Source organism: Perissodus microlepis, chromosome 11 (genome assembly GCF_051167445.1).
Source record: "Perissodus microlepis isolate ML-2025 ecotype Zambia chromosome 11, ASM5116744v1, whole genome shotgun sequence".
Taxonomy (NCBI): domain Eukaryota; kingdom Metazoa; phylum Chordata; class Actinopteri; order Cichliformes; family Cichlidae; genus Perissodus; species Perissodus microlepis.
In genome coordinates, this window is record NC_140471.1 from 20,659,634 (window position 1) to 20,681,075 (window position 21,442).

The following is a 21,442-nucleotide window of genomic DNA, read 5'->3' on the forward strand; positions in this document are numbered from 1 at the left end:
GCAGAGGTAACCAGACTCAACCCTTCCAGAAAGTTAAACTTTTGTCTTGAGGATCATCAAGATTGATGTAAAATGACTTTCACTGTGGTTCACTGGCATCCCGAAGATCTTTGTCTAACATTAAAATTAGTTTGATGATCTGAAAGATTTAAGTGTGAAAATATACAAAAAAACTAAGAAACCAGGAAGGGGGAAATACTTTTTCAGAGGACTGTATGCATAAGAGAGCTTTACTTGGTACGGGGTCATTTTGAATTACTGTTTGTGTGATTGTAAGTCTTACTGAGAGGATATAAAGAGAACAGGATGATGAGTCCAGGCATTTGGTGTGCTCTTTGATTTTTGTGATCATGCGTTCTTGTGCCATCTGATATTGAGTCTGTAATCCAATCATGGAGGGAGAGAGTGTAATCCATCTTAATCCCACATTCAGAGAGAGGGAGAAACCTAGGATCGGGTGGGTCACTAAGAGAGAGAAAAACAGCTGAAGGACAGCAGTAATCTCTGAATGCTTCACAACAGCAACACAGGTTTTTAATAGCTAGACAACAACACTGCTGCAGAATTTGTGTGCTTTAGACTCAGTGTTCAGTGTTTTACTGTAATTCGGCCTGTCTCTCTCATCTGATCTGGTCCCGTCTGACAGCTGCCTTCCTGTGTCCTGAACCCTTGTTGTCAGGGTTACCTCTCCACGAAGACGCACTCTCAAAGGTAGGGCAGGGCTTCAAAGGAGAGGAGACCCTCACCTTTATGGTGTTAAGAGCGAGGATGTGGCAGAGATAGGACGGCAGGTTGCCCGTGGAGGAAAGAGTGGAGTCAAAACCTGCAGAAAGAAGGAAGTAGGAGTTGGTTGAAGTGAAAGTTGACATCTGAGGTAAGATAAAAAGAAAAGAAACAAATGAGGAAACAAGACTGCTTCCTGCTTTCCCCGTGTGTTGTTTAATCTGTTTAACTTTTTTTTTTTTTTTTTTTTATTAGGATGGGCTATGATCTGGAGAGGTTTTTAGGTTACGTGAATGAGGGTCTACTGTGCTGTGTATGTCGAGACGTGCTGGAGCGCCCCCTCCAGGCACCCTGTGAACATGCTTACTGCAGCTCCTGCATCAGCACCTGGCTGGTCCATCACCACTCCTGTCCTGAGGACAGACTGCCACTGGATGTGGGCAGCCTCAAACCACTGTACAGGTCAGTCTCCATCTCCTGCAGCTGTGCTGCTTCCTTCACTTCCTTGTAATCATGCACTCTTAAGTTTTGCAGATAAGTTTTCATGCAAGTCAGTAGCGTTATAACAGTATCCTGCTTTTCTCACTCTAAGACTTTCTGTCTGTGTTGGTTTGATTTGCAGGTACATGCGTAATGATCTGAACCGTCTGCAGATCCGCTGTGTGAATGCAGCACAGGGGTGTGAGGTGGTCTGCTCCCTGGAGAGCCTCCACTCACACGAGGACGAGTGTGAATTTGCCTTCATATCCTGCGCTAACACAGGTACATGACAACATCACACCGGACAAAACACTATTCATGCAGTGTGTTTTTATGAGTCTTTATGACAGTAAAAGTCAAACTGCTATCCTCATGGATGTGTATGTTACAACTGTAATGTGACACGTCTGTGGGGGTGAACAACAGGTGGGCCCTGTTGTTGTCTTGGCTACCCCAGGAACAGGTGCACTTTTAGGACTGAAAGCTCCCACAAGCCTCACACAGAGAGCACTGTGTGAGAGTCGGCTTTCATTCATTCTTTAATGAGTGATTTTTAGGTCTGTTTGAGACATGTACATGCAAGTGTGCGCTTTTGTGCTCACCATGTGTCTGTGACCCGTCTTTGGCAGGTGGAGAGTACATATGTTACCACTGTGGTAGGTTGAATCACATGCGGTGTGTGTGCATGCAGTGTGCAGTTTAAGTTTAAGTCACTAAATTCACCTGAAATTTCTGCTGTTGTGTGACTGCAGTGATCTGTGACTACACTGTAGATTTAATAACTCTACTTTAGATACACAAAGTGTTTACAAAGTACATTTTTGGTGGTGTTAGTAGATTATCTCCTCTTTGTACACACAGATGATTTTTATGGAAAAATTCGTGCCTGCAAATAAATTTCATCTTTGTGGAGATGCTTTAGAAGCCTGTCTTATACACTGATAACGTGGTGGCTCCATGCGAGGCCTTTGCACCCTTGTGACTTTTCCCTCTCAGGCTGTCCCGTGCAGGTCGAGAGGCGGGGCTTGGAGGCTCACCTGTCAGAATGTAGCTTTCGCAGCAGGGAGTGTCCTAATGGTTGCGGCCACACGCTGCTCTCCATTGACCAGTCACAACATAACTGTGTAGCGGAGCTGCGCACTGAGGTGGAGATGCTCAGGTAAGTTCATCTGTGCTCTCTTCTAAGCCTGAACTCAGAGGTAACACCACCATCATGACTTGGTCTCATTAAATGTCAACTGTAGGGTGGAGATGCTGTGCAAGGTGGAAGAGGTGAGACGAGAGATGGAGTCTCGGCTGGACTCGCAGAGGAGGCACATGGTGCAGAAAGAGTCTCAGCTGAAGAACGAGGTGGAGGAGCTCAAGGTAAAATGTCCTGTTACCACTGCAACAGAAGATTTACTATATGAATAGTACTAAAGCACAGATTTGTGACCTTGGGATACATTTACTATGAAAGTACAATGCAGTGTTTTGCAAATCATTTTAAAAAATGCTGAAAGTTTAAAGGGAAAATGCTTTTAGAAGACTGAACTGTGTGAAGGTCAGCTTAGCATTCAGACATTTTTGCTCGGGTGCCATATTTTTTTTAAAAACAGCGAGAACTGTTTTTTTCACTGTCCTTTTGAAATAAGCAAGGCCTGAAAATTATGTCTGATTCCTCACACCACAGGACACCTTCTCAGGTCCATAAATGGTGGCAGTTTACAGATCTTTTTTATGTCCATAAAATCACAATAAAAAAAAAAAAAGAAAGTACACTTATCGGTCATTTCAAAAATAATCTGGTTCGTAGCAGGTTCTAAAATTAATAAATACAACCTCAGGTGAACCACACAGCTAAATGACATATCACATAACAAAACTAAGCCAGAATGCAGAAGCAGTGTAGGTACAGTTTTACTGGATACAAAGGATTTAAGAGGGAAATGAAGCCATGTACCGATAATCAAATGCACTTAACTGGCATGACAATCTCTAAAGAAGCAGACAATTTGCTGTTTTGGAGCATTAAGATGTGTGTTAAGACAATGCCAATGAGGCTTAACATCAGTAATGATATTAACAACCTGGGAAAGGTTATACGGTAATTTCCAAACTGTTTGATTATACAGCAAGGAAGATTATTTACAAGCAGAAAACACTCAAGACAGTTGCCAGTTTTCCCAGGAGTGGATATCCCAGTGTCTCAGTGTGCTGAGAGAAACTGTAAAAAAACCCCCAAACTACCTCCAGACTCTACATGCCGCAACTTATTAAAAGTTGAAGTTCATGACAGCACAATTAAGTATGGCGTGTTTGGAAGGGTTGCAGGGGAAAGCATCTTCTCTTTAAAAAGAACATGGCAGCACAGCTTAAGTTTGAAAAGATGCATTTGAACAAAGAGTTCTGGGACGATGTTGTCTGGACAGATGAGGTGAATATTTGGGAGTCAAACACAGCATATCAAAACAAACACGTCACACCAACTGAGAAGCACGGTGGTGGTGGGGTGATGATTTGGGCTGGATTTGTATTCACTGGAATACACTTTGTAATCATTGAGTTAACCATGAACTCCTCTGTATACCAAAGTGTTGTAGAGTCAAATGCGAGGACATCTGTCCAAGAGCTAAAGCCTGGCTGAAATTGGCATCACACGTAAAACTACTCTATTGCTTCACGTCATATCCTGTCTGTGCAGGGTCAGCTATCCCGTGTGATGTGTGACATGCGTGCACTGCTAGGTGCAGAGCGTTTGAGGAGACAAGAGCTGGCAGAGGCAGAGCTGGAGAAGAGAGAACTGCTACAGCTCCTCAGAGACCTGCAGCCCACCAGGAGCCAGAATCCCACTGAACAGGCAGCCAGGGACCAGCATCAGGGAGAGGTGCAGACATCAGGCTGGGAACTCCACACCGAGCCAACCAGACATCAACAGAGAGAGGCTTCTTCACATGCCTCCAGTCTGTCACTGCATTCAGCCCAGGCTTCACATGCATCAGGCCCACCCCCATCACCACAGCTGGGTGAGGTAGGGCGCAAGGGTGGGACCCGGAGTCTGACCTTGGACTGCATCAAAAAGAAGAGCAGGGAGGTGACAGTGATCTGAAAAAGCTGCAATATATGAAATCTTTATTTTTGTATTATTTAGCAACAAAATTAGGGTTTGGGTAAAACGTGTTACAAAAGGAAGGTTTTGTTACGCTGTGTTTTTAATGCTTAAAGAGCAGGTCTTTGTGTGTTGGATTTCCTTCAGATCCCCAATAAAGATTATTATTATTTGACCATGAGAACAGACTAAACCATCATTTTTGAACCACCTGACGTCAATTTAAGTGTATCGTCAGTGAACTTCAAGAAGCTTCAAGAAGTTGGAATCCCCAAACGTATATTTTTACAACTGAGGTTAACCACATAACGATTCAGCGTGGGTTTTTGTGAAATTGAAAATGCAAAAAATAGACAAGTTTAAAAAAAAAATATGTGGAATTCATTTTTTCAATGGGAGAGAATGTTCAATAAAAACTGAATTTTCAAAAAATTTGAATTTCCTGGCAATTATTTCATGGTTCCGACTTTTAAGGGTTAATGGTCACATATTCCACCTATTTAAGATATATTAATGTTAGTCCCACACGACCACATAGTTCAAGTTTCCATAATATCCCATAATACCAACCGTGCCTGTATACCACTGGTTTTGTGCTCCTTTTCGAACAGTTTCAGGGTTTGCAGCTTTAAATGAGATCAGCCTTAGAAATAAAAAAAAATCACCAACAACAAAAAACAGGAAAAACTGAATAATTCTGCAGCCGTTGCAAACGCAGTGATAGACAGTACAAGAGGGATCGCATTTGAAACATTTTATCTGAGAACCACAGATGATTTATTTATTTGACATTCCCTTAAAACACACACAAAGGCCTCATTTTGCTATCACTTTTATTTTCTGAATACAGCTAATAATAACAAAACTGAAAACATCAACACAGTCTGTACATTATTTGAGACAACATCATACCACCACGTTTCCATGGAGACAGCATATATAATATCCTGATTGGCCCTTTTGTTGCCGTGAGAGGCTGCAGTCATTGTCCAGGTGGATTTACCTGGTGAAGGAGCGAACATGTCTGCCCCTCCCACCTCCGCTCCCTCCTCCACCGCTGAACTTGCTCCCCTGAGATCCTCTTCCCCCTCCACCGCCTCCACCGACGCCTCCCCCGGCACCACCGCCACCTCCTCCGCCGCTAATCCACGACAGACCAGTACCTCCTCTGCCGCGTGGAGCTCGATCCCGAAGAGCCAGCCGATACGCACCTGAAGTGTGGAACGAGTGAATCAAACTTTTTTTTCCCCCTATAACACCTTTAATACAGGTCAAAGCGATAAAAAAGTAAAACAAATGCAATAAAACAGAACATAAAAGACTGAAAAAGAGAGCGGTATAAAATGTAAAACTGTGTGTGTGGTCCTTACTTGCAGGGGATTGCCGAGAAGGCAGTGGCCCTCGAGTGAAGTTGCTCTGTCCTCCGCGGGGTTCACTGTAGGTCCCTCTGTGAGTAACAGCTGGAACCTGACCGCTCCACGATGACCCTCGGCCTCCTTCTCTCCGAGTGTAGTTTCCTACAGAACGGGAAAAAGGGGGGGGGGGGATTTGTCACCCTCTGCTGGACAATTGATGTATTTTAGTTGCAGTTTGTGCAGGGCTAAACTAAACACTGTATTTCCCAGGATAACCACCAGGATTCCCAGCTGTGTGCTGCATGTAATGATGAGGCAACTATGACAATGTCCTGGCAACTATGAGACTCGTGCGTATCTGATAGTACATACCTGACAGCAGTACACCTTTAGGCTGTGGTGGAGTGAAAAAGCGAGTCTGGCTGTGGAAAGTAGCTCTGCCTCTGTTACCAGTGAACAGCCCTCTGGTGGGAGGTTTGGGGGCGCTTTTTGGAGGTCGTTTAGGAGGCAGAAGCCCTAGAGGGGTCGTAATGTCTTTAAACTCCGCTGCAACAAAGTCATCCACGTGCATGCTGGGAGGACGGGAAGTATTCTGTTTGCGCAGGCGGAAGATATCATGCGGTCGGGAGACATTCTGCCCAAACCCTCCTCGACCTCCTCGGCCACGAGGAGCAGCCATGATGTGAGCTCTCTTTGCAGGCTCGACGTAGTCAGACTTCCCGCTGCAGAGACAAACACAAGATGACACCATGAAACTGATCTTAAACTAGATTCTGTGCGAATAAAAATATATAGAAATCACAATGACGCTGTACCTAGACGTAATGAACGTCTCATGTTTGTGTTTGCCCAGCCGGAAGCCTTTCGTAGGTTTTGTGTGACCCGGAGAGGACGGCTCAGACAGGAAGGAGCGCTCCAGCTCCGCCTTCAGGTCCAGTTCTGGACAACACTCCTGAGCCAGACCCACCAGATCCACCTTCACCTGCCACACAGACAAAAAGGTGATCATACATATAATGTAGAAAACATAAACAGACCATGTAATGTTGTTGCTTGTGGTATTTCCAAATTCCTTACAAGCCAGAGAAGCAAAGAACCTCAACTTAAAAAAATCCTTTAAATCCCTTAAACATAGAGAAGCAAAGAACGTTTACTTAAAAAAGAAGAGGAAGAACATAGCACTGAACAGAAAGCACTTAAAATATGTGAGAGGACTCTAAGAAGTGGATAGTAGATAAATATCAATATCCAAAATATAGGACTCATCCTACTGAATCTTCCTGTCATAGTAGTCATTTTACATCCATCCCATCCTCTTCTGCTTATCTTGGGTCACGAACCCAGAGAAACTCAGACCTCGCTCTCCCCAGCCACCCCCTCCAGCTTATTGAGGAGTTCCCTCGCCAGACCAGGTAAGACATGCCCAGAACACTTCACCCAGGAGGCGCCCAGGAGGCATCCTCGTCAGATGCCCAAACCCCCTGGACTGGCTCCCTTAGATGTGGAGGAGTAGCAGCTCCAGTCTGAGCGCCTCTCAAACGACTGCACTCCCTATCACTCACCCCATCACTAAGGGAGGGGCCAGCCACAACAACTGCAATTTTGTAGTTACACCCATATGGTGCACAGTGAATCAAATACTTTTTTACAGACCATGATGCTCCCACTAAGCTAACACGGTAACAGCAACAAATATTTCTTTTTGACTCGATATAACTGAGTTTCAGTAGCAGAATAGGATTCATAACTGCTGGTGATGTGAAAAAATTCTACATCAACAAAGATCAAGTAAAAAAAAGAAGAAGCAATAATACAAAAACGCATAAAACAGTGAATAAAACAGAAGCTGTAATCAAATTTTCATCCAAAAATGATTAACCGTAAATGTGCGCGCCAAACATAAGCTCTAGAGATTCTTGGAAATGTGCTCACACAGACACACACACACACACTTACCATATCAAGGTCTGTTTCAATGTCATCAGTCTGGAACGGAGAGAACCACAGAGCCTTCAGCTGCTCATCCAGAGCTTCAGACAGAATGAAAACCGTCCTACAGACAATAAAGGCCCAGGGCAATGATCAGTTTACCGTTCCCATTAATTTTTCACATGGCTCATGTGTAAGTGGTTGTTGTTATGAATATCTGATTCAATCAATCTGTCACCGCAAACTGCGATCCTCCCTCGCTCCAGCTGTATAAGCTTCACAACTCGAAGTGATGAGGAGAAAACGAATCAGTATTAATACGTCACGCGGAGGACCAACCTGTGATTAAACTGGGCCCCGAGTGTTTCTGGTGCTGGCAGAGTGGGCTCGGTGTCAGCTGCAGGAGGCGTGTCTGTGGCCGCCTGCAACGTCTGCCTCAGAGCAATCACGTTCTCCAACATGGTCTCCAGGGAATCGTCATCTTTACATAGTTTCTAAAGACATAGACAAAAGCATTGAAAGTTTGATGTCAAGGCAGCCCGGACCTTTATTTTGATAAACACAATGTACTTGTGTGCATCTTTCATACCGCTATCTGTTTTTCCAAAGCAGGTAGTGGATGTGACTCCGACTCCTCCCACTGGAGCAGAGCTTTCATTTCAGAGCCCGACAGCAACCGTGGAGGAACAAAAGCAGGATCCTCGCTCGAGCCGTGACCCTCTTCAGCACACTGGATTAAAACGAGGACAGGTACAGAATGAAGAGCAAATATGACTGGAGATAAGCTGGAAAAGGCTTGAGAAAAGAAGCAATTATCAGAAGGACAAGACAAAATATGCAATGAAAAAGCCTTTCCTTTATGCAGAGCCGGTCATTTCTGTGAGGTGATGCATTATTAATAGAGCTTTTTTAAGGCGGCTGCAGAAGGAAACTCTTAGAAAAGGAAAACTAAATTACTAGCATGAACACCTAAGGACAAGGAGAAATGCTTTCAAAGAAGCGACGTCCTTGCTGTAGTCTCTTTTGTAGTCTTTTGTCCAAATATTTTTCACAGAACTAACACTTACTTAAAAAAAATGATGCTGCTTACACTTCTGATTAAACACCAACCGACTCTGATCAGCTCCTCTTTATGACTCCATCTCTAAAGAGGATTGTTTGTTTGCTTTTATTGTTTAGGGCTCCTCCAGACTAATCATTTAGCTGTACGTATTCTTTCAATGCTTCATTTGTTTTTTTGAAAAACTGCTCTGTTCTCAAACAGATTACCTTTAATCTAATGCTGAGCCTTTCTTCTGTTTTTATTGTCAAATATACAGTTTTATTTATTATGTTGTGATTTGTGTTTGCTGTATTGCTTTGTTCTCTGTTAGTTTAAAGGGACAGATCCTGAATTTTAATGATCATCTAAGCAGTACTTACCATTGGTTCTGTGTGGAGGATCTGCCTGAGAAAGTCGAGCAGAGATGAGAGCAGATCTGCTGAGTCTTTGTTGAAGGACAACACCAGCCTCTTCAGCAGCGAGCACAGCCCAGCGCCATGTTTCTTCAGAGCACTGAAACAGAGATAATCAGAGGTAATCAAGGTCTCCTTTAACTAAGACAAAGGCACAGTGTGCCGTAGCAACATGGCAGGGCGGTATTGGTGGGGAAGCAGTTAGGCCAAATAAACAAGAAAAGGTTCTTGTTTACACTTTGAGGTGGTAGAGTCCGTAGTCGTGCTCTGTGAGGAATGTCAAAGTCCTGATGCAGGTGAGGAGGAGGGGCACGCTGCTCTCTGCGTTCCCCAAAACCTCCAACAGAGAACTGCACACCGATGACATCATCTCTCGTCCCGGAAGTGCATTGGCCAGCTGCTCAGCCTCTGACACACAGCTTTCACCAGGTGGAGACACCACGAGAGAAATGTCCTGGTGAAGACAGTTTTACAGTTTTTAGTATTTTTCCATTAAAAGATTTTTTTTTTTTTTAAATTTGTGTACTTCCAGCTTTACCTGGTCACACAGTGACTGTAATATTGTCCCCACTAGTACACTGCACTGCTGCTGATGTATGGAGTGATCCGTTGGAGGAACCAACAGAGACAACAACAAGGGGAACAGGTCGGCCAGCTGTTCATCTCCAGAAACTGACCCGGACAGCAGGTGCAGTGTTGCACTCTTACAGGCTCTCTGCGACACCAGAGTATCCATCAAAGAAAGGAGCCGCAGGACCTGGGCCCAGGAGACGCTTTTTCCCTCTGCCCTGCAAGTAACAGGTTACAGACATTTGAAATATGATTTACAGGAAAAAACAGAGACGCTATGTTGATGTGTGAGTTTGTGCATGCTTCACTCACGGCTGCAGCTCCTCCAGCAGGAGCTCCAGCAGGGTCTTCATGATGTGTGTTGCAGTGGGTGAAGACAGATCTGCCAGCTGAACGCACACTCTCCTGAGTATGGCCAGGAGAGGAGGGCAGGTGGTGGTGCACACACATTTGAATGCCTCGGAAAACACTTTCCACTGTGCGCGAATGTGCATGCTCCACAGCTTCCTTGTGTTTAAGGCTACAGCCACATCTTGGACTAATGTCACCTGTGGAGCCAAAGGCCTTCAAATATTAATGTGTGTATGAAGACAAGAATATCAGAGCAGGTTAAAGCGCAGGATAGAGAGAGTTACCTGAGTGCTATGCATTGGCAGTGGAAGAGGCAGAAGCTCAGACAGCAGCGTCAGACCAGAGAAAAGGCCTTCAGAAGCTTTGAGAAGTGAGCTCAAAACCTCCTTTAGCATCAGAGACCACGTGTTGCTGGCCAGAGTCTCTTCTGTATGGGTCACCTGTAGCATGACACAAACATGGTGTCTCTTAAAAATCTCAACTGAAGCCCCATTTAGTATCAAAACTGTTATCTGATGCCACACACACCTCCTCATTAACACCCTGCGTAAAGGTGAGCAGGACGTCAACAATGAGCACTTGCACTCTGGTCTCCTCCCCATCGAGACGCCCAGAAGCAGGAATGGAGCACACTATCATGTGAAGCGTCACCAACACGCTGGCCACGCGAGTGTCCCTGAACTGGAAAGCTCCGCCGCGCAGCAGCTCGGTGAGCATGGTGCGAAGCAACCGGAGCGTGCTGATACATATACTGAGGATCATGCAGCGCTGCGGCGTCGGACCCATGTGCCCGTGCACGCGCCACGGCTGCAGTAACACGCTGCATAGCTTCTGCAGGACACGCACACACGTATCGAGACCCTCCCCAGAGAAAAGCTGGACTCCTGCAAGGCTCCACTTCAGATCCCTCTGCTGACCTGTGGAGTGGAGAAGGAGCTGCTGAAAAACCATCTAATCTAATCTCAACATAAAGTGAAAACTATGAAAAAGCAAACAGAATAAAAACAAAGTCATATTTGGGGTCAAAGTTTGTTTGGGGTCCTTACCTTCTACAGCAGGAGGTGGGCAGGCGATGTGACAGAGGACCCTCAGAGCAGTGACCAGCCCGGTTCCCTCAGCAGTTAACACATTTTCTACATTCTGGAGTCAAAAGAAAACCATGTTCCGGATGACAAACCGCTTTGAAAAATACATCACAGAGCACTTCAGTGAAGAGTTGTTAACTTTTTTTTATCCCCCTGGATTTTTCTGTGGATTTCAGAGATGTGAGTCAGCTTACCAGCTGGTGTAGATGCTTATAAGCCAAAAAGCATTTAATTTACTTTACCTTGCAGAGTGTTTAATGAGTGAGAGCTCTGTACCTGTTTGATATAGTCGATAAGGGTGGGAATGCTGCCAATCTCAAAGCGAAGCTTCTCCACTGGCTCCAACCATTTACTGAGCTCTGAAGAAACACACACACAAAGACACTCAAACATTTAAAACTGTCTTATATAGTATCATCCAACCCAACTGAAAAAAATTCACCATGCTGTGTAAAATATAAATAAAAACAGAATGCAATGATTTGCAAAGCAAATCTCATAAACGCACATTTTATTCTCCTCCTGAGGGCTTATGTGATGGTAGAAACCAATGAGCTTGATTTCATTTTGGAGAAAATCGGATCAAGATCAGAAAAAATGTAAACAATATACTAAGGCTTGGGGGACATCGTTGAGACATGTTTACTGTGTAACATCCCCTCTTTTAACAGCAGTCCATAATCTTGAAACTGATGAGACCAGCAGTTGTCCTAGTCGTGTTTGACATAAGATTTTAGCAGCTCAACAGCCCCGAGTTTTCTGTGCGGCGTTTTAGGTTCCATGATGCTACAAATGTTCTCATTTGGTGAGAAGTCCGGACTGCAGAGAGGACCGTTCAGCACCAAGACTCTGCTCCTATGAAGCCATGCTGCTGTAACAGATGCAGCAAACAGTTTGGCATCGTCTTGCTGAAAAATGAAAGGCATTCCCTGAAAAAGAAATCATCTGGGTGGGAGCATGCATGCATGGTACCTTTCCTGATGTGTAAGCTGACATACCATAAGAGATGGAAGCGAGTAGTGAGCACTGACAACAAGCTAGATGATCTCTTCAGTCTGGAGAACATGGTGTCCGTGTTTTCCACTCTGTACATTTTAAACAAACTTTGGCCCAGAGGAGACAGCAGTGTTTCTGGATCATGTTCACAAAGGGCTTCTTCACTGCATGACAGAGCTTTAACCTGCATGGTGAAATGTGTTTACATTTCTGGAAGCCTTCATGAGCCCATGAAGTGATTTCAATGACAGAATCGTGCCTGTTTTTAATGCAGTGCCACCTGAGATCAGCGGCAGCGATACTGATTTTCTTGTGCTCAGATATTTCTCCAGATTCTTGGAATCATTTAAAGATGAGACAGTCAAATTCTTTACAATTTACATGTTTTTGCAGACCAATTCTTACTTCTAAGAAACTCAGCCTCTCTAAGATGCGTTTTTTATACCCACTCATGTTACTGACCTGTTGCCAGGTAACCTAATTAGCTGCAAAATGTTACTACAGCTGTTTCTCTTGCTTTTCCAGTCTTTTGTTTCCCTCTCCCATTTTTTTTTTTAAACATGCAGCATCCCAAATATATTTGAGCTGGCGCTTAAATATAGTTGTGACATTGATGAGTGTGGCATTGATGAGAATTACCTTGTAACTTGGCATTGGTGTCATCAGCCTTGGCTATAGAGAGCAGCGGAGCGGCATATTGTTCCATCATCCGCAGCTCATTAGAATTCTGCACCACCAGTAAGACCAGCATGCAGGCGTAGTTATATGTCACCGCTTTGCGAGCCTTTCCCTCACTAACAGAGGAAGAGAGACAAAAAAACATGAATTTATACTGAAGTCAAATCAGAGAACAAGAAAAAAGGTTGGGGAGAAGAAATGGTAGGGAATAACAAGTGTACCCCTGTCCGTCCTTGCTGTGGTGCTGGAGCAGCGTGACCAGACAGGAAAGGTTGTTATCCAGGCTGAAAACATGAGCTACGGCGCTGCGTCCAGTCTGCGTAAAGGTCATCAGGTAAAGCGCATGGAGCGTGCCCAGTATATCTGGATTGTCACCTTCATCTAGGCCTGCACCACCGTCTCCTCCTGTAGCCACATGGCTCATGAGTTCTGACACGCCTTGCAGAGCATGCAGGGCCTGTATCAGCCACACGCCAAAGCCCTCTTCACCGCACCCTGGCCCAATCAGACCCGCTTCTCCCCCAGTACACATGCTCTCCTCTGCCTCGGACTCTGCCATCGACGCCAGGAGGCGCAGCAGCAGGTTGGTGGGTGTGGGCTGGGCGAGAAGGAAGAGCAGACCCGACTGGGTGAGCGACAGGAAGCGCAGAAGCTCTCTGACGGCTTGAGTGACCCCAAGATGGCCGGCTGCAGCAGCTGCTGACAACACCACCGTTGTGCTCTCCAGAAAATGACATGCATGCATATACCTGAAAGAGGTCCAGGGCAAAAATACACATTTATTAATGTGTCTAAACTATATTTAAATTTATGCTACACTGTGATGCTTATGTCTGAGTATGTACCTATACAGTGATGGGTAGGGGTTGTCCCTTTCCTGTGGCCCTGTAATTCTAGCAGTAGTGGGGAAGGCTTTCCCAGGAGGTTGCACCATGCAATGAGGGGCTGTTTCTAGCAGGTGATGTAGCTCTTCCAAAGCACCTGCCAACCTATCGAGCTCTGCCTCACTCAGAGCGGTGGAGCTTAGCGAAGGCTCCTCTTCCATAGGGCTCTCTGCATCATCCATCTCCTCCTGAGGATGATGGCCAGGCAGGATTACCACAAAAACATTCTCAGCCACTGAAACATATATGAAAGTGTGGGTGTGAATGGGTGTTGTTACCTGTTGTGGTTCACTCAATGCAGCTGCTGCATGCTGTAGGTCAACCAGCACCTCATACATGTGGCTTTTCTGTAATATGGCATTTCCAGCTGTTATGACCCTCACCGTTTCCTCATGCAGGAACAGCTGGACCAGACGCTGTGAAGCAGGATAAAGTATAGATGGTCAGACTTGATCAGTCAGATGAATTATTTCAGACACAATCATCTTAATTTAGATGTGCATAATTTAAAGCTGGTTTAATATTCAATTTATTCTCTAGAAACCAACAAGAACATCTGTATATGATGGAAATAAAGGTAGATGAATGATGATTGGATATTTCTTGCTAACCTGGTAGCCACTCTTCTCTGAATTTCCTGCATGTAGGAAGGCCTCCACCCCTGCAGGAGCGCTGATCAGAGCATCCAAAGCTCTTAGGATACTCAGCTTCAGTGTGGAGGAGACATGGTCTGTATGGAGCAGCTCCAGCAGCACATTCAGAACCCCTTCATGCAGCAGCATCGTGAGACCCTGAGGACACTCTGCCAGGTATGAAGCCAGCTTAGCACCAGCCTTCAGCTGTCTGAGGTTAAGGGCAATGGGCTGTTTGAGAGCAACCTCCATACTGAGAGCTTGGAGAGTCCACTGGACTAAAACTCTAACAGAGTCCTCTATCTCGCCCTCTCCCCTTTTAACTAAATAAGCCAACCCTTTGGCCAGAAGTCCGGGAGCCTCTTCCAGAGCACTGACCCATCGTGCATCTCTGTCATCACCAATACTAGCTAAGAGTTCTTTCAGCTGAGCCACAGCCTCAGCTTCCTCTCCGCCTGCTGGTCCTTCTGCTCCACCTGCCTCCTTGGGCTCCTCCATAGTGGCCTTCTCAAACTGTATATCAAAGCGAGTTTTGTATGGAGGCGTGAAGTAGAGCAAGGGTCGGAGTTCTCGTTCATATGGGTCGTACTGGACCGGTGGAACAGATGCAAGATCCTCAGGAGTGTAGTCCATGTCAAAGTTCTGCAACTTGAAGCTGCCGTTATCCAGATCGTCCTCATCGCTGGAAATCTGTTCATAGCCATCATTATCTATAAGAAGGTGGAAAGGTTGTTTAGCAGGGAGTTTATTCACTGTAAAAGCATTATAAAAATGCATCATCTGTTTCATAATAATGTATATAAAACCGAGTGAGAATAAGGAGGCCAGCGGAAACTATATAGTCCCTTTCTCATACAGAGCTGCATACACTCACAAACCTGGCACCACCTGGCAGCATCACTCACAACATGTAGGATTAGTTTTGCATGCATGACAGAAACTCAGCGACGGCTGTGAGGACATGTCAGGAAGACATCCACATGTTGGCTTATGAAGTCTAACCATAAGCCTTCAGAGCTGCCCTCAGGGGTGTTCTGAGAGTTTGCACCACCCAGCAGTTCGAGATGGATGCAGCATGCCAGAGCACACACTCTCTCACTCTCAGTCCCAAATGGACCCTGCTCCCATGGACCCGAGATATCTGGCAACCACGAGCAGAGTTGATTTTCTAGAGGAGAAGCGTCCATTTGGGTTTGCAGACAATCCTACTCTTGCATAAGAACTCCCCTACCTTCCTCCATCTCCTCTTCCTCGTCCTCACCCTCATCCTCCTCCTCCTCTTCTTCATCCTCCTCCTCCGGCGCACTCCCCTCAGTCCGTGTATCTTCTTCCTCCTCCTGCTCCTCCTCTTCCTCCTCCTCCTCGGCCTCTTCTTCTTGTTCGGCATCCGAGTACGCCTCGTCAGCGGGCAGCGATCTTTCAGGCGACACGTTCTCCAGGTAGTCGTCACGGCCCTCGGTCGGCTCTTCCTTGGCCTCGCCCACTGTAGATTTTACAACAACACACACGGCACACAAACATACAGAGTACAACCCATTTAATAACAAGAACTCATTAATAAATGATACTGTATCATTCTTATTGAGAATGTGTTACATTTCTTCTCCCCACTCTTACTCTAACCAACAAATCTTATCACCCTATTGTTAAAGAGTCTGCACTGGCTTCCGGTTAAACTTGGGTATAAGTTTAAAGTCTTGGTTCTTACTTTAACAGCCTTATGAGGTGAGGCCCCCACTTGTACTGTCTATCCACCCCATTTTTCTAAGCAGGATCCTCAGGTCCGCAGATAGAGGTCTTCTAGTGATTCCACGTACCTTTCTGAAAACTACGGGGGATTCATAACCTCAGCGTCAAAACTGGAACAGCTTACCAATCTCTCTCCGCACCCTCAACTCTCTGGCCTTCTTTAAAAAACAGGTTAAAACCTATCTACTAAGAAGTTTGGTTTTGACATTGTTTATTTATTTATTTATTTTTCACCTCTCTAAAACACTTTGGTCCTGGTCTTACAAGGAGCTATATAAATAATTTACCTACTTACAATTTATCTTAGCGGGAGGAAGAAATGAGCGTAACTCTAAACAGAATGAGTTTTATATGACCTTATGTTTTCATATTTTTTACATCATTTTTTAGTATGTGGAGAATTTTTCTATATAAAGAAACACTTTATTATTATTACTAATTACTGTCTCAGCAGCTAAAGCAATAGCCAAATACGTTTTTTAAAAGCGGCTGAAATAGTGAGATATATTATAGTTCATACCCGTCATTTGAACCTGCTCCTCATCATCATCATCCGGGGGTGGAGGACCAGGTGGGGTGCGAGGCCCTCTGGGTGCTGGTCTTGGTGGGCTGCCATTGTACTGGTCATCTTTTTCCCACTCTTAAAAGCACAATTTAAAGTAGGAAAATGTGGGAGAAGAAGAGATTTACAGGTTTGCAATCACTATTTTTTTCCTAGTCTTGGGGAGGTTTCTGCCCAATGAATGAATGTATTTCTCGTGACGGTCGGTTTTAAATCACCTTGTTTAAGGATCCTCTTGAGCCCGCTGGGCTGTTGAGGGGGTGGTGGTGGAGGGGGAGGAGGTGAGTCTTGGCCGTGTCCATGTGGCCGCTCCGCTGTCCCGTACACCGCAACAGTCAGAGTCGTGTACCAGCCACGCAACACTAGGCCATCTGTATTCACCTGCATGAACAAATCCATTTAATTATCCACAAATCAGCAGGGTGGGAAGAAGAATGAAAAAACCTACTCGTCCATGAATGACCATTTACCTTTCCGCTGGGTCTGAACACAATGGACTTGTTTTCATCATATTCCAAACTGAGGGCAGAAAGCAAGACGGAGCAGGTTAAAGCGAGAGTGCTGATATGAACCAGTGCTAAACTCACGTATGTTTGTTCTTCATGAGTCTCTGTGTTTATTTTCAGCACGTGAGTTTAAACTAGCACATAATTGCTGTGTAGCTATGTCTAAAACACACATACACGCTCATCGTGCTCTATATCGCACTCTGCCCTTACTTGCTTAATACTTCTAATAAAAGGCATTACCCCCGCGTTAAGGCTTTTTATGTGACAGGTCACATGACATGATGACCTCTCCTAAAATTATAATTATCTGGTTCAACTGGTCACAATATACTGACATATATGGCAGTTATTCCAAGCAGATACAGTAGTTTGAGGGTTTTACAAGTCAAACAGGTCTTAATCAGGCTTCATGTTAGATTGATTTCTTATCTAAGAAATGTTGTTCATAAATATTACATTCACATTTATTAAAAATTTGTAAGATACTATGAAAGCAATCACACTGGTTTGACAAATCTCCTCCCAAACTTCCCAGTAGGGGTAATAAGTCGGGCGTGTTATGTTTGCACTGTTTTTTTTAATAACTCTGACACAATGGCCACCTTTAAGTACAGGCTTACGCTCCGGTGCTACTGCATACACCTGTGTCATTATGAGGTTAGAACAAAAATACTTGACTCAAACATTCCACCAATCACCTATTTCACTGAGACCTTGACATTTTTTCTGCTGCAGTGTGGGCACGGTTTCTGGAGAGACCAGTTGACAAAGCATAAGAACAAAGACACCTGAATATGGGAGCGTGTGTGAGAACAGGTCTCAGATGCTACCGTGACTGGTTCTACAGGTGAGACAGACTTTTTGAGATTGAACCAGGAAATGGAGAGGTAGAGAACGAGAAACGGTTTAAAAAACAAAACAGGAGAGGGGAGAGTGAAAATAATTCTCACCTGCCCAGTCTGTGGAAGGTGGGGCTGTTGGGTTTGGTAACATTATTGAAGAACAGCTCCAACTGGAAGGCATGAGGAGAAGTCTCTCTGGAAACAAAAAAAAAGAAAGAAAGAATCAGGACTCGAGTATCCAGAGGACCTTATAACTCTGAGTGACCCATCAACGATACGATGTGCGATTTGATATTAAACACTCAGTTGTAGCTACATTTGTAAGTACATAAATAGAATTTAATACCTAAATTCTACCCTGAGGAATCTTATAAAGCCCAGTTTTTACTGACATCATTAAAAACGCTTATATAACTCAGGTCAAAGTTAAAGGTGTGGTTGCAAATATTAGAAAAGCCACCACCTCCGTCAGCAATGATCCCAATATAAAAAATGAAACTGATTTCAACATTTATGACAATCAACAAAAAAACGGATCATAGTAGCTATGATAAAAGTAGCTTTTATGGCAGAACTTTGAACCAGATGTTACTTATACATCATGAGTTTCATGGATTTCCAGAAAATAAATGCACTTTATCATAATATCAATACTACCACAATGCATACCAATGCTAGAGGACTGTGCATTCTTGAGTCTGTTCATTCAGCTAAATTACATCACTCAGCAGGTTTGGGGGAAATTGAGACCTGTTCAACAATGGAGCTCAGGTGTCAAATGCACACACTTCTTTATTCACAGAAACTTCTCCATTTCCCCCAGGCACACATTTATCTCAGGTATCCATAGCAAAAAAACCAAACAAAAAAACACAGCGACCCCAAAACATCTCTAAAGGCAATATAGCAATAACACTCGAGGTTTTTTGCAACTCAAAACCAATTCAACGTTCGCTTTTCTTATATAATTCTGATTTCTAGTATTGGGACAAACGTGACACCATTGAGTATTGCCTCTTTTCCACTAGCACCTACTTGACATGACCCAGTTTTTAGGGGTTTCCATTAAGTGGTAGTACCAGGTGCATTTTAGTACTTGGCCAGGGTTCCAAACGACTTGAGTCGAGCTAAAAATCTGACACTAACAGACTGCATGTCATTGATTGGCCAGAGAATGATATCACTGGATGAGTCAAACGCCTTCACAAGACTCAAACATGCCATTTTTAAAACTCAGCAACGAAGGAAATGCAAACAAACCAACGCTGTGTTCCAACAACGAGGTTCAGATATTTTCGTGCTAAAGGTAGCCAGAACACTGTTGTGTTTGTGGCAAGTACAAATGATATCAATCAACTTTCGGGCCACATTGCTATAACGGGCAATAAATGGCACTTTTCTATCCTAAACAGGAATTTATGCTTCAGCTGAAAACATACGCCATGACCTGACAATAACCTCTCTAGAAATGTAACTAAATGTTAGGTCAGCGCAACCCACAACAATTGTTACTGGCCTGTTCAGTACCACTGATCCTTCATCTGCATTTCTGGTTACCACAGTTTTTGAATTTATTGGCGACAGAATAACAATCGTCACTTCAGCATGAGAAAAAATAACCATAGATATAAAGACTCAAAAATGTCAGCAAATTCCTGGAGGGAGATTACCAAAAAACTATCGGAATGGACTTAAGGGAAGGTATAAAGAAGTGGAACAACTACAGGGACAAAAGGCCCCACAAAAGGCTTTAAAAAACAAAGTCACATCATTTCATTTGTTTCTATCAGCTGGCAACACATATAAAACACCGGGACATCACTACAAGGTAATTAACATGTAATGCACCAGCGCAAGCTTCAATGTCAGCATTGATATCAGCCATTTATGTAGAGTGTTGTAAACTTTACAAAGATTCCCCATAGAAGTCTGAATCAGACTTGGCTCATGATTCGAAGTGCTTTAGCCTATGGCTTTAAGCACTTTCTCATTATCATGCACAAATCAATGGATTCATCTGAGGCAATCTGTGTTCTGAAATGAAACCTTATCAGTTCTATGCAGAAGTTAAAGGTTTCTCTGCACAATTCTGAGGTAAAATGGTCCAATGAGTCATGTAAAGCTCAGGTTGTGAGGACGGTAGCCACACTGAAATGGTGTTTGCCTTTTAAAGGTACAGTCTCAAAATTAGTAAAAAGACAACAGTGCGATATACATGCTGGCAACGCTATTAGAATTCATTTGGCCTGACTGGGTGTAGCCAGTAAGATGCATGAGTGTGTTTTCAAGCAGGGATGGTGAATCTTACCCAAACGCTCTGCTGTCAGGTAGGTTACTATGAGCTTTGATCCCTGGAGGAATGACCCGCACCTCTGTGATCAGCACCCCGCAAGGAAACCGCACCACGTCTATGTTGGTTAACTGAAACAAAAGAGACATGATTGCTGATACAAACAATGATGAAATGTGTCATTTATAACCTCCGCCTTCCGCAGAAGTCACTTTTACTCCCGCTTGGAGGTAAACATGCTCCCTGACACTTTAAAGTTAGCATTAGCCACCTGGCTAACCAACAATCAAACTGTGCAAAGACACAACAGACGGCAACTCTTTGAGCTACTAATGTATGAGGATTCAATTCACATCAAACAAACGCGTTATGTATAATCGGGCAGCTGTGCAGTAATCGCTGCTTAAAACCAGGATAATGACATCACATAGCTGCTAAGGTTAGCTAACGGCGTTAGCCTGGAAGTTAAGCATCCTTCCTCAAAACTCCTGAATGCGCTTGAAACTAACTTTTAATGCAGGTAGTCATGGAGTAAACATAAAAGCGCGTGTTTAAGTGTTAAAAAACACTACCTCTGCACTCTGATGCTTAAACGTATCCAGAAAAAGAAGCTCCGTTGAAGGGTCCCCCGCCATCGCTCCACTGCTATCGGCCGGGCCAGGGGTAAACTTCCGGATTAAAGTCAATACTTCCGGAGCAAGCACCCCCCCCCATACAAAAACAAAACAAAATAAATAAAATAAATAAATGATTATTATTATTAGTAGTAGTAGTAATAGTTGTTGGTATGAGAAATATAGTTGGAAAATTTATATTTGCTTCGATTTAGATTTAGGAGAGAAAAAAGTTGAAAAGTGTTCTGAGGGATATTTTTTTTCTGTTGTAAGACATTTTATTTTGCATTTAAAAAAGTTTAAATCAGTTAATCATATCAGAAAATCATAATTTAATAACTTTATGATTTAATAACATGATAGCTCCACTTGGTCTGTAGTAGTATTTTTTTTAACTGATTTCACGGATTTTTCTTTCTGTATTTCAGCAAAAAATTAGATTTTTTTTTCTCACACTCATTTTCTCTTCTTCTTCTTCTTCTTCTTCTTCTTCTTCTTCTTCTTCTTCTTCTTATTATTATTATTATTATTATTATTGTCAGTTCCCTTAAAAGACAAAATATTTCTTTTCTTTTTTTAAAAAAAAAAGACTACAATTCGAATTGTTATAGAGACATTTACTATTTATGGAATTATTTTTAATAATTGAC

General features: G+C 43.7%; 2 protein-coding genes across 4 annotated transcripts; one reads left to right on the forward strand and one right to left on the reverse strand.

Moving 5' to 3' along the window:
- The first annotated feature begins 453 nt into the window (after positions 1-453).
- Positions 454-4,723, forward strand: rnf41l (ring finger protein 41, like). Its single transcript, XM_084943869.1, has 6 exons — positions 454-874; positions 979-1,185; positions 1,346-1,485; positions 2,200-2,362; positions 2,448-2,568; positions 3,887-4,723. Exons 2-6 carry the CDS (start codon positions 980-982, stop codon positions 4,289-4,291), a joined length of 1,035 nt encoding a protein of 344 aa, XP_084799995.1. The 5' UTR covers positions 454-874; position 979; the 3' UTR covers positions 4,292-4,723.
- A 384-nt stretch (positions 4,724-5,107) lies between these two features.
- virma (vir like m6A methyltransferase associated) lies at positions 5,108-20,854 on the reverse strand. 3 transcript variants are annotated; one of them, XM_084943868.1, is made up of 27 exons: positions 20,751-20,854; positions 20,197-20,309; positions 17,997-18,083; positions 17,008-17,056; positions 16,756-16,918; positions 16,496-16,615; positions 15,488-15,709; positions 14,206-14,936; positions 13,873-14,010; positions 13,556-13,782; positions 12,932-13,459; positions 12,672-12,826; positions 11,313-11,395; positions 10,998-11,091; positions 10,480-10,868; positions 10,236-10,391; positions 9,913-10,148; positions 9,569-9,818; positions 9,267-9,484; positions 8,998-9,130; positions 8,165-8,305; positions 7,915-8,069; positions 7,603-7,699; positions 6,462-6,628; positions 6,019-6,368; positions 5,662-5,808; positions 5,108-5,502 (listed from the first exon to the last, which is right to left on the reverse strand). In XM_084943868.1, the coding sequence occupies exons 1-27, from the start codon at positions 20,811-20,813 to the stop codon at positions 5,291-5,293; spliced, it is 5,424 nt and encodes a 1,807-aa protein (XP_084799994.1). In that variant the 5' UTR covers positions 20,814-20,854; the 3' UTR covers positions 5,108-5,290. The 3 variants fall into 3 exon arrangements, with proteins under 3 accessions (XP_084799994.1, XP_084799993.1, XP_084799992.1); XM_084943867.1 differs by having other exon boundaries at positions 15,458-15,709; XM_084943866.1 differs by having other exon boundaries at positions 13,556-14,010; positions 15,458-15,709.
- Positions 20,855-21,442: the final 588 nt, after the last annotated feature.

Excerpts from the sequence above, each read along its gene's own strand:
- rnf41l (XM_084943869.1), top strand. The coding sequence starts at position 980 with ATGGGCTATGATCTGGAGAGGTTTTTAGGTTACGTGAATGAGGGTCTA. Across the intron at positions 1,486-2,199 it reads CATATCCTGCGCTAACACAG|GCTGTCCCGTGCAGGTCGAG; the intron begins GTACATGACAAC and ends TTTCCCTCTCAG. Across the intron at positions 2,363-2,447 it reads ACTGAGGTGGAGATGCTCAG|GGTGGAGATGCTGTGCAAGG; the intron begins GTAAGTTCATCT and ends TGTCAACTGTAG.
- virma (XM_084943866.1), bottom strand. The coding sequence starts at position 20,813 with ATGGCGGGGGACCCTTCAACGGAGCTTCTTTTTCTGGATACGTTTAAG. Across the intron at positions 12,827-12,931 it reads CACAGCAAGGACGGACAGGG|TGAGGGAAAGGCTCGCAAAG; the intron begins GTACACTTGTTA and ends TTCCTCTGTTAG. Across the intron at positions 10,392-10,479 it reads CGCAGGGTGTTAATGAGGAG|GTGACCCATACAGAAGAGAC; the intron begins GTGTGTGTGGCA and ends GTCATGCTACAG.